Below are 12,328 nucleotides of genomic sequence, written 5' to 3'. Positions count from 1 at the left end.
GCAAGCGGAGCTGGATCAAGTAAAACGGGGAAGGGTTAATGACTTCTCTTAAGGGATTAAGGGTCCACCCTCTCTCTTTTGATGATGGGTTTCTCCTGTGGATCAGGCCCCCTAAGGCTGACTGATCAACAATGGATGCTAAGCAAAATGTAAGAAAGTAAGAAGAGCCCTGATGGATCAGGGCACTGACCTATCTACTCATAGAGGCATAAAGGTAAAGGGACCCCTGACCATTAGGTCCAGTCGTGGCTGACTCTGGGGTTGCGGCGCTCATCTTGCTTTACTGGCCGAGGGAGCCGGCGTACAGCTTCCAGATCATGTGGCCAGCATGACTAAACTGCTTCTGGCGAACCAGAGCAGCGCACAGAAACGCCGTTTACCTTCCCACCAGAGAGGTACCTATTTATCTACTTGCACTCTGATGTGCTTTTGAACTGCTAGGTTGGCAGGAGCAGGGGCTGAGCAACGGGAGCTCACCCCATCATGGGGATTCGAACTGCCGACCTTCTGATCAGCAAGTCTTAGGCTCTGTGGTTTAATTCACAGCGCCACCCGCATCCTGCATAGAGACATAAAAGTATAGAACTGCAGAGTTGGAAGGGACCATGAGGGTCATCTAGTCCAACCCCCTGCAATGCAGGAATCTCAGTTAAAGTATCCATGACAGATGGCCATGCTTAAAAACCTCCAAGGAAGGAGAGTCCACAACCTCCCGAGGGAATCTGTTCTACTGTCAAACAGCTCTTACTGCCAGAAAGTTCTTGTTGATGTTTAGTCATAATCTCCTTCCTTGCAACTTGAAGCCGTTGGTTCGAATCCTACCCTCCAGAGCAGGAGAAAACAAGCTTGCTCCATTTTCCATGTAACAGCCCTTGAGATATGTGAAGATAGCTCTCATATCTCCTCTCAGTCCCCTCTTTTCCAGGCTAAACATACCCAGCTCCTTCAACCATTCCTCATACGGCTTGGCTTCTATACCCCTGGATCATCTTGGCTGCCCTCTTCTGCACATGTTCTGGCTTGTCAACATCCTGTTCTTACATTGGCCAACCAGAGGCCAGTTGCTGTAATGTATGGGATGGGATGCCATCTCATGAAATGTTTCTGTGCTACTGATCCAGCAGGGAAATACAGTGGTACCTCGGGTTACATATGCTTCAGGTTACATACGCTTCAGGTTACAGACTCCGCTAACCCAGAAATAGTACCTCGAGTTAAGAACTTTGCTTCAGGATGAGAACAGAAATCGTGCTCCGGTGGTGTGGCAGCAGCAGGAAGCCCCATTAGCTAAAGTGGTGCTTCAGGTTAAGAACAGTTTCAGGTTAAGAATGGACCTTTGGAATGAATTAAGTACTTAACCCGAGGTACTACTGTAATGGGTCTGGAAGGAAGGTGGTCCACAAGCTAAAACTGACCCACATGCTATGCCTCAAACATTGGCAAGGGAGATGGGTAGGTTTTCCACGGCAAGCGAGCCACCCCTTGCAGAAGGGGCAAGATTCAACTAAGTTGCGGCATACAAGGAACGAGGTTTACTTGCGAAATGCAAAATCTGCTCTGGAGGGATGGAGGAACCCCTAGAAAAAGATTGGGGGGGCGTGTGGGAGGAGAGGGGTGAATGTCCCATTGTGAAAGTGGACTTTATTCCTTGTGTTGCTATCCCCCTTGGTGCTACATTGCTTTCCACTGTGCACTCCACGAAGGTCTACCTTTTATCTGCCCTGAATCTTCCAACATCCAGCTTCACTGTTCTTGTGTTTTGAGAGAGTGAGAAGAATTTCCCTCGATCCACTTTCTCCAGGCTGTTCATCATTTCATGTACTTCCTCTTACTCACCATTTCCCTAAGATAAAAAGTCGGGAACGCTGCAATCTTTCTTCATAGGGGAGTCATACCCCCCACCCACCGCCTTGATTAATTTGGTTGCCCTTTTCTGAGCCTTTCCCAACTCAACAACATCCCTCTTGAAGTCAGGCACCCAGAACCGTATTCCAAATGTGGTCACACCATAGATTTGTATAACGGCATTATGACACTGGCAGGTTCCCTTTCAGCTATAATATCAATGCTTTCCTCAGAAGTGGTTGTGAGATTCTTCGCGATGAAGGAATGGCAGCCAGAACCTTATCTGACTTTTATCTGTGCTCCCTCTCTGAACTCCTTCAACAACCAGGAGTTCCAAGTGCGATACAGTTTCTCAGCCTGGAGCACATTTTGAAGGGACGTATGTAGATATATGGGCAAGATGCCCTACTATCTGATCTCAGGTCGTCAGCTAGGAGAGCCATACTCATATGATCATATTGAAGTTTCCTTGCGCTGAGTAAGACCATGGGCCCCTCTAGCTCTGAATTATCTACACTGTCAGCAGCTCTCTCCGAATTGCAGGCAGAGGTCCTTCCAGGATGGCTTAAATAGGAGCAAATTAAGCTGCCTCATACCCAGTCAGAGTTGTGGTCCATCTTGCTCCATAGATGGCAAAGTTGTAATGGTGGTACCTAGGGGCAGTAAAGGTGGCTTAGTTTGAAGATGGAGATGTGTGTAATTTCTGTGGGTTATTCTACTTCTGCGCGACTCTTCATCTCATGGAATTGTAGGGTTGGGAGGGACCTCAAAAGTCATTTAGCCCAACCCCCTGTGATGCAGGAGTCACAGCTAATCACCACCCTGGGAGCCACCAGGTTGAAAGGTGAATGACACACCTTCCTAGCAGAGCTAAGCCACTGGATGAAACGGAGGAAGCAGAAAATTCCCCCTGGCGTTCCTTCAGCACGGCTTGCAGTCCACCAAGGCTCGTTAGCTCAAATCTTGCTCACTAATGATAGGCAAGAACAAAGGAGGAGGAGAGCGAAGGTCTGTGCTCACACTCTAGATAACTGCCTTCTTTTTTTAATGAGAAGGAAAGAGAGAACGGAGGAACGAAATGTGTAGGACGGAAGGGAGGAGGGAACCATCATTTATGCCTGACAAGAGATCTCAGCTGGATGAGGCAATCTCAGATGGCTGATAATGGTCTGAAGAGCCCATTAGACCTAAGGAAAGTACAAGCAGGTGGAGCTGCAGGGTGGTGGAGGAAGGAAGGCAATTTCATTAATTTAAAAGGAACAGTTCCAGGACCGTACGCTTGGAAGGACCCCTTTTTTGAAAGAGAGCGCCTTCCTGGTGCCACACCAATTTGCTTCCCTCGGAAATACGCTCAAATCTCAACGAGTGTTGGGCCAATCATTTTGGCCTGTGTGTGAGGTGGGAGGGGGAATTCATGTGGAATTTCACAGTGGGGATGCGTGCTGGGCGCTTAATAAAATTTCCCATACTTCTTAGAATGCATTAAAGGTTGTTATAAGAACATATAGAGAACCTGTTAGATCAGGCCAACGGCATCCTGTTCTCACAGTGGGTACCCAGATTCCGCAAAGGGAAGTCTATACACAGGGCCTGAGTCCAACAGCAGCTTTCTCCTCTTGCGATCCCCAGCGACTTAAATTAAAAGGTAGACTGCCTCTGATCCTGGAAGTAATATACATCCATCATTACTGGTAGCCACTGATAGCCTAATGCTCCATGAATCGGTGTAATACCTTTTAAAAGTCATCCATAAAGTTACATTCCCTCTGAAGGGACAGGTACATAGCTTGGGGGGTGGTGGTGGTCCTTCTGGAGCCATTGCTGTAACTTGAGGCTCAGGTGGCCTCAGTAGTGTAGAGTGCCTTCCATCAGCTTCAGCTGGTGGCCCAACAGGCAAGCTTAGCCAACTTCTGTTGCCTGTACTCTGGTAACCTCTAGGTTAGAATACTGCAACACATTATACCAGGCATAGGCAAACTCGGCCCTCCAGATGTTTTGGGACTACAGCTCCCATCATCGTTGACCACTGGTCCTGTCAGAAGGGACTCTGAGGGTCATCTAGTTCAACCTCTTGCCATGCAGGAATCTCAGCTAAAGAATCCATAAGGTAAAGGCAAAGGGACCCCTGACCATTAGGTCCAGTCGTGGCCGACTCTGGGGTTGCGGAGCTCATCTCGCTTTATTGGCCGAGGGAGCCGGCGTACAGCATCCGGGTCATGTGGCCAGCAGGACTAAGCCACTTCTGGCGAACCAGAGCAGCGCACGGAAATGCCATTTACCTTCCCGCTGGAGCGGTACCTATTTATCTACTTGCCCTTTGACGTGCTTTCAAACTGCTAGGTTGGCAGGAGCAGGGACTGAGCAATGGAAGCTCACCCCGTCGTGGGGATTTGAACCGCCAACCTTCTGATCAGCAAGTCCTAGGCTCTGTGGTTTAACCCACAGCACCGCCCGTGTCCCTTTTAAAGCACCCGTGACCTCTGCTTAAAAGCCTTCAAGGAAGGAGAGTCCATCACCTCCCAAGGGAGACTGTTCAACTGTTGAACAGCTCTTAGTGTCAGATTCCCCCCCCCCGATGTTTAGTCAGAATCTCCTTTCTTGTAACTTGAAGCCATTAGTTCAGGTTCTACCCTCCAGATTAGGAGAAAACAAGCTCATTCCCTCTTCCATGTGACAGCCCTTGTGTGCATGTACATCATTACATCCATACAACTACAAGGAATCCAGAGTTTGCTCATCCCCAACAAATACCTGTTCAACCTCTGCTTGAAAACGTCCAGCAAAGGCCCCGCTTCCCTAGCCTAGGCAACTGATGCCATTTTCAAACCACTGTTGCAACAGATATGTTTCTCCATAGGTCCAATCAAAGTCTACCCTCCTCCAGCTGGAGCCCATTAGACCTAGTCCTCGGTGCACCAGCGCAGAGCAGACAGCAGACAGCTCTGCTGTAATCACCTCTAGATGGGTCAGTCCACTCCAAAATGCCTATCCCACATTCATCTCCAGATGTTTCAATTGACTCCCAAGTGTGCATCTCACGTACACCTCCAGGTGGACCGGCCCACTCCCAAGTGCCCATTCCAGGTCCACTTCCAGATGGTTTGACCCACTCCCATGTGCCCATCCCACTTTCTCCCACCAACCATGGTGGCCATCCATCTTACCTAGCGTCACTTCGGATTGCATGGGCATAGAGAGGGCAGGGTGCTTGACCTCACAACTGAAGAGTGCATCATTGTCTATCTGGGGGTTAAGCGTCCACATGAGCATGGCCCGCACCTCCACGGTGCCATCGCTGATGGGGATGTGGGTGTGGTGGAAGTAGTAGATGGGCTCCACGTTCTGGATCCACCGCGGAAACTCCCGGCTCACCACAGTCTCTGGGATGATCTCCGTAGCTGGGCTGAACAAAAGTCCCTGGTTGGGTGTGAGGCCTTTCAAGGGGTCCTCCGTGTAGGGCCTGCCACCCCGGTCCTCCACATCCAGGAGGGAGAGCGACTTCTGCATCTTGGTGTCGTCCATGTCTCGGTGGAAGAGGTTCCGGGAGGCCCGGCCGTCTTGCAACCCGGCGGCATTAATGGGGGCTTCTGTGAGGGGCACCACCTCAATCAGCTCCCCGTCTCTCTTGAAGTACACCTGGAGGCGAAAATTTGGGAAGAGACTGCAGTCAATTCCTTCTCAAGAGCAGAAATACAGGCCACATTCACACCACGCCATTAAAGCGCTCCGATACCACTTTGGAAGAGCCATGGCTTCCCTCAAAGAACCCTGGGAGTTGTAGTTTGTTACTGTTATGTACTGAAGTTCTCACCCTGGGCCAGCAGGGGGATACTGTAGATAGTTTTCACTCAGGTCCACGTCAGTTATTTTAGGCCGGAAACCCTGGGTTGTTGTTGCTACAATGTTGACAGCCGGCTGCCTATAAAAGCAGGCCGGCTGAGCTGTTTGCTGTTCAGTTCTGTTCCAGCTTACAAAATAAAGAGCTGCTTTGGAGAAATCGCTGTGCCGTCTGCCATGTCTACCCACTATTCAACAGTTACGGAAGCTGATAATTTGTTAGGAGACCCCCTCCCCGCTAACATTTCTCTCTCACAGCCCCGCAGCCCTGTTTCCATTCTGCTGCTGTTCACTTTCCGCCAGGGCCTTCCCTATTCACCTCACTGTTCACTGTGGCGAAATTAAATAACTAGTGTATATTGCGCTGTCATTACGTTATTCCACACCGTGAATTCTGGTGCAAAGGAAACACAATAGAAACTGGGAGGGAGGAGCATAATCAATTACGTGTCATTTGTAGGTGGAAAGCAACAGCAGCAAATACCAATCACACCTGCTGCATCAATTTCTGTTGCAGACATGGGACAAGGAAGCGGATATCAAATTTCCATTTCCATTTCTGCATCTGCCAACCTCCCTAAGTCACAGGAGAGGACAACGAACATTTGAGTTTTATCTGAGGCCCCAGAGAGGACCTTCACCCTAGTGGCTCCTAGGCCCAGGAGCCCCTTGTCCCAGCAGGATCATGTGGCCACCTCCCAGAATGCACTTGGGTACCAGATGCTTCTGGACCCCTGGCATCCCTGAGCTGTCCTGGATGGTCCTGATGCTGAGACCCACAACATCGGTAGGGTGGCATCCACATTATTTAACCCCGAACTGTGACTACATGATCACACAGGTATGCATGCAAAGAGGGTGCCAGTCTGCAGAGGTGCATGCAAGAGTGTGTTTGTGTAGCTCGGAGGACGGTTTCTCTGCAGACGCAACGCCTGTTAAAAATATTTCTGAACGTCTCTCTCTGAAGAGAAGATTGTATTCCTTTATCAAAAGCTCCTTTCAAGCTCCGGATGTCATGGTGGTAATGAAACGGCCGCAGGAATGTTTGCAGATAAGTGTGTGGTTTGCATTTTATTTTTAAGTATACGTTTGTTGAAAAAGGCTTCCTCTCACCTCTCTCTCCCTTTAAAAAAATTCAGATGCTTCAAACATCGGAACGAATAAGCAGAAATAAGTCTCGGGGTCCTTAGATCCTCAACTCTCTTTCTCTCTCCCCCCCCACTTCTCCCACCGCCTCCCCACTTTAAATCTCTTGCGTGTTTGCATAAAAGAGAATCCACAAGGGGAGAGATGAGGCAGAGAGAGGGGAGGGATGAGTCTGGGAGGAAAATAAAAAAAGCTGACAAATTCTAGACATCTCCAGAGGGACCGCAGAGGAAGATATCATTTTCCAAACTCCGTTTAACAGCATGCAAACTGATGCACAGGACAGATCTCGTTCTGCTTCACAACAGCCTGAAAAGGTTGGCCACCTTTGCTTCCCCCATCCACATTTTACAGATAGGAAATGGGAAGCCAAGTCTCACTCCTGAACCCAGGAAACTGCTCATACTGAATCACACCACTGGACTAGAAGCAGCTTCTCTAGGGATGTTTGCCAGAAGGTGTCAGAGACCAAACCAGGGGCCTTCAACATGCCAAACATAGAATCATAGAATTGGAAGGGACCCTGACGGTCATCTAGTCCAACCCCCTGCAATGCAGGAATATGCCGCTGTCTCATACAGGGATCGAACCTGCAACCTTGCCATTATCAGCACCGCTCTCTAATGAGATGAGCTATCTAGGCTGACACGCTCCTTGTCACTGAGTTGTTGGTTCCATCTACTCGACATTGCTGGGGGGATGATGATGAACAGAAGTAGAACTGTATTTATTTATATTCCATTGTTTTCCCAAACTGGGACACAAGGCAGCTTGCACAATTTAAAACAACGCACATAAAATGCAAAAAGCTAAAAGCACACAACAGTTAAAAAGCAATTAAACTCCAATAGAATTAAAAGGGATTAAAAAAAACTCCCACAAATATATTGCAGATGATAAAAGATGATATAGTGCAGATGATAAAAACAGCACGGCTCTATTTGAAAGCCCTTTCCTTATAAAAAACAGTCAGTTCCCAAGACCCTGTGGGAATAGAACAGTCTTCATCTGCCAAAGGAAGGGCAGCAAGGAGGGAGCCAGTTTGGTCTCTCTAGGGAGGGGTTCCTAAAATAGAGGTCCTTCAAGAAGGGGGGGGGTGTCTGTCCTGTTGCCTTCGACTAACAGGAAGGGAGGACAATTCAAGTGGCTGCTCTGCAGGGAATGGGCACCCTACAGCCACAGGGTCGATGTCTCTTCTACACAGCAGATGTGCAGAGGCATCGATCCTGCAGGGGGCTGATGCACAAGCAACTTTCCTCCATGCAGAGCGCCATCTTGCAAGGGCAATGGGAGGGTGTCAATGTTGCACGTGTGACATCAGGACATCAGGAAGAGCTGGGGGCAAAGCCTAGCACGGTGGTCACATGGCTGCAATGGCTGGCAGCTCCTTCTCCACTTCTTCCTGTGTGGGAATGTTCAGGGATGCAGGAGAGGATATATATTGTCTGATTATAGCCTTTCCAACTTGTGTTAACAACTTCACAATTTAGCAGAGTAACATTCCCCTTTTTAAACTTGCAGCGGATGCGTTTGCTCAGGCTCGCTAAAGCCTCTAAAATAACTGTTCTGGTATTTCCCCCTTATTCCCTCATAAAAGATAAGACACGACACAGTCTTCTATAAAAGTATAGAAAGAGTTTACTCACATTCTGTTCACAATCAGATCCCAGAAGGCAGACTTACCGGTAGCTTAGAAAAGTAACATACACCTGGAAACTATCTCATAAGGAGACAGTCCCTTTGTCCTCTCTTGGCTGGAACCCAAGATAGCATCTTTGGCTAAGCAGATGTTGCTTCTTCGATGCATGTAGTCAAAGAGAGAGAAATGGCTGCCCTGCCCTGTGCTTTTGTCGTTACCTGCACAGGTGAGGCCACGCCCACCTCTAGTCACATGCACAGGAAGTCTGTCCCAGCCCAGAAGGAAACAGGAAGTTTACCTGCTGGCTGGACAAATGTTCCTCCCCATGTGTAAACATGTTCACTCTAGGAATGTTGTACTTGACTGCTCTTGTGTTTCACATCCCACATCCTGGAGCCATGGAGGAGGGGAGAGGGAGGCTGCATCGACCTTCAGGAAGGTGCCAACCACTGGAGCCATGCCACATTCAGTCCCAAGCTTTGTCTCTGCGTTTTTTGAACACAAGGTGGTGGCCCCCTGCCCCCAAAATTTTCAGGGGCCCCAGAAGGGCTTGGCCCCCAGCAGCTGGTGCCCCTGATCCACATGGAAGCCATTTGGAAAGGAGCAGCCTGCACCCACAGGATCGAAGTCTCCACTGAGCAGCTGTTCAGTGGAGGCACTGATCCTGTTCTTGCAGGAAGGAGAAGCCGGCATTGTCGGGCTCCTACCTTCTCCTGGGGAGACACAGCCGGAGATCAGGGGTATCTTGGCCTCTTCATGGGGTGCTCCCACCCAGTGCCTGCCGCTCCTTCTTGTCTGACAAAAGCCCTGATAGCTCTGGACCCAACTTGACCCTCAGTAATCTGTGGCTGGCTTAGCCCAACTTGGCCAATGCCCAAATCCCTCCAAATGGGTCCCCTTTTAGCTTGGGCCTCAACTGCAATTCCTGCTTTGCATGGGGTTGGACTAGAGTACAATTCTACGAACCTGGTCCACAACTTTAGCAGGAAACTGATATGAAGCTGATCTTATGGCCCACAGAAGGAATGCAAGTTCATAGAATCATAGAATTGTAAGTTGGAAGGCACCCATTTAGGCAACAAAACGCTTCCATTAGCCTGGTTGCGGTTGCCTCTGCAACTCTCTTCTCCCTGTTCATCTATATTTCAGCATGGTGGGCTGAGGGGATCATCTAGGCTTAAAAAAAAAAGGATCAGCCAAGGGGGATCAGAAATGTCAACAGGCTCCAAGAGCTGCAGCAGGGCTATTGACCAGGGCTGCTTATAGGGAGCAAGCGATTCTCTCAGACCCTCCAAGTGTCCCCATTTTCCAGGGACAGTCCTGGATTTGCAGAAGCTGTCCTGGTTTCTGATTTGATCCCAGAATATCTTGCTTTTCTTTAGGTAAAGGTAAAGGGACCCCTCACCATTAGGTCCAGTTGTGGATGACTCTGGGGTTGCGGCACTCATCTCGCTTTATTGGCCGAGGGAGCCGGCGTACAGCTTCCAGGTCATGTAGCCAGCATGACTAAGCCATTTCTGGCGAACCAGAGCAGTGCACGGAAACGCCGTTTACCTTCCCGCCGGAGTGGTACCTATTTATCTACTTGCACTTTGACATGCTTTCGAACTGCTAGGTTGGCAGGAGCTGGGACCGAGCAACGGGAACTCACCCCGTCGTGGGGATTCGAACCGCCAACCTTCTGATCAGCAAGTCCTAGGCTCTGTGGTTTAACCCACAGCACCACCCGCGTCCCATTAAAATGGTAGAATCAGAGAATTGTAGAGTTGGGAAGGGCCCCAGGGATCATATGGGCCAACCTCCTTGAATGCTCTGCCCTCTCCCCAATTCACTGCCCTTGCCAAAACTCACCATTGGGGCAGGCTTCCCACCGGAGACGATGCAGACCAGAGTGAAGTTCTGAGCCTGGTAGCGGCTGAAGGGAGCTGGTGTGTCTGCAGCAATGACCGAGATAGACATGGGAGGGGCTGTTGGAGCAAGAGGAAGATAGTTGATAGTTAGTTCAATTGTTCCTTGGTATCATACTCCACCGAAAGGACCCAGCCACCCACACCTTGGAAGATTCAGGAAAGACAAAAGAAGGGGTAGGGAAACTAAGGTTTAAATAGAAGCAAAGTGAGCTGCCTTATACAGAGTCAGAGAATTGCTCCATCTAGCTCAAGGGTAGGCAAACTAAGGCCTGGGGGCCAGATCCGGCCAATCCCCTTCTAAATCTGGCCCGTGGATGGTCTGGGAATCAGCATGTTTTTACACGAGTAGAATGTGCCCTTTTATTTAAAATGCACCTCTGGGTTATTTGTGGGCCATGGAATTTGTTCATATATTTTTTTCAAATTATAGTGCGGCCCACCACAAGGTCTGAGGGACAGTGGACTGGCCCCCTGCTGAAAAAGTTTGCTGACGCCTGGGCTAAAGGAAGCAGTTCTTTGCAAAGAGCATAGTTCACCTATGGAACTCACTTCTGCAGGAATCAGGGGCGGCCACCAACCTAGATGGATATAAGAGGTAAAGGGACCCCTGACCATTAGGTCCAGTTGTGACCGACTCTGGGGTTGTGGCGCTCATCTCGCTTTATTGGCCGAGGGAGCCGGCGTACAGCTCCTGGGTCATGTGGCCAGCATGACTAAGCCGCTTCTGGCGAACCAGAGCAGCGCACAGAAACACCATTTACCTTCCCGCCAGAGCGGTACCTATTTATCTACTTGCTCTCTGACGTGCTTTCAAACTGCTAGGTTGGCAGGAGCAGGGACCGAACCGCCGACCTTCTGATCGGCAAGTCCTAGGCTCTGTGGTTTAACCCACAGCGCCACCTGCGTCTCTCTGGATATAAAAGAGGAGGAGATAAAATCATGGAGGAGGAGAGGGCTAGCAATGGCCACTAGCCACAATGGCTCTGCCTCTATGGTTGGAGGCAGCACTTCTTCTGAACGCCCTTTGTTGGAAACCACAAGAAGGGAGAACTGCTCTTGTGCTCAAATCCAATTTCTCTGGTTTTCCCCAGGAATCTTGTTGGCCACTGTGAGAAGAGGACAGCAGGCTCTTATTCTGTCCTGATGTTTGTAAGTTTTGCCAGCCAGTTGCAAAGAAATCCCAGCCCCCGATGACGGAAAGCAGGTCAGCTTGGCGGGTTGGGAGCCCCAGCTGGCAAACGCCGCTACAGCCGTTATGCCGAAATTGAGAGAGCGAGTGGTTGATTTATGCCGGGCGACAGTCCGTGAACTCCATCCCGCGCTCTGGCGCTCCGGCGGGATTTCCTGAGCTGCAACACAGTGTTGCCCGGGAAATCGGAGCCTTCGGCTTGGAGCAGAGGGTTATGGGCCATGTGCTTCTGCCTCCTTCCGCCTCAAAAATATCGAACAACCTTGGAGAGAGAACAGGCACACACTTGGTTCCACTTGGCCATCTCCCTACAGACATCTCCCAGGGGGGGATCTGTACAGCAATTGTATTTGAAAACACTTTATAAAGTCTTCCCAGCTCTAACGACAATGCTCAAGCGGTCACCCTTGTCAATGTGGGCACAAATAAGTGCTTCTGGTTTATGTTGTTTTAGAGACTGCGCCTCACCCCTTGTGCTCCACTTGTTGAGTCGGAAAACGTAGGATCCCCGGGAGCATAAGGTGTTCTCCTGGGAATATTTCTAGGAGCATTTAAAGGCTCGACCCTACATTTCACTGAATATTTTCACATCTACATAGAATCATAGAGTTGGAAGGGACACTGAGGATCATCTCGTCTCACCCCCTGCAGTGGAGGAATATGTAGCTGTCCCATACGGGGACTGAACCTGCAACCTCAAGGTGGCCTCACTGGCCTGGAGTGCCTTCCATCAGCTTCAGCTAGTGGCCCAGCTACACCCTT

The 12,328-nt window shown here is 49.7% G+C and overlaps 1 protein-coding gene across 2 annotated transcripts in view; it reads right to left on the bottom strand.

The window, feature by feature from the left end:
• The window catches only part of IGSF21 (immunoglobin superfamily member 21), a 234,469-nt gene that overhangs the window by 16,553 nt on the left and 205,588 nt on the right, over nt 1–12,328 (bottom strand). For both annotated transcript variants that reach the window (XM_082230208.1, XM_082230209.1), the window contains 2 exons: nt 10,319–10,434; nt 5,010–5,481 (listed from right to left, as the gene is read on the bottom strand). In XM_082230208.1, the coding sequence (XP_082086334.1) occupies nt 5,010–5,481; nt 10,319–10,434 (588 nt within the window). The remainder of the gene's footprint in view (nt 1–5,009; nt 5,482–10,318; nt 10,435–12,328) is intronic.

The sequence above is a fragment of the Podarcis vaucheri genome (assembly GCF_965113315.1).
Source record: "Podarcis vaucheri genome assembly, chromosome: 7".
Lineage (NCBI taxonomy): Eukaryota > Metazoa > Chordata > Lepidosauria > Squamata > Lacertidae > Podarcis > Podarcis vaucheri.
The sequence above is the reverse complement of the archived record's forward strand: the minus strand, read 5'-3'. Positions and strand labels throughout refer to the sequence as shown.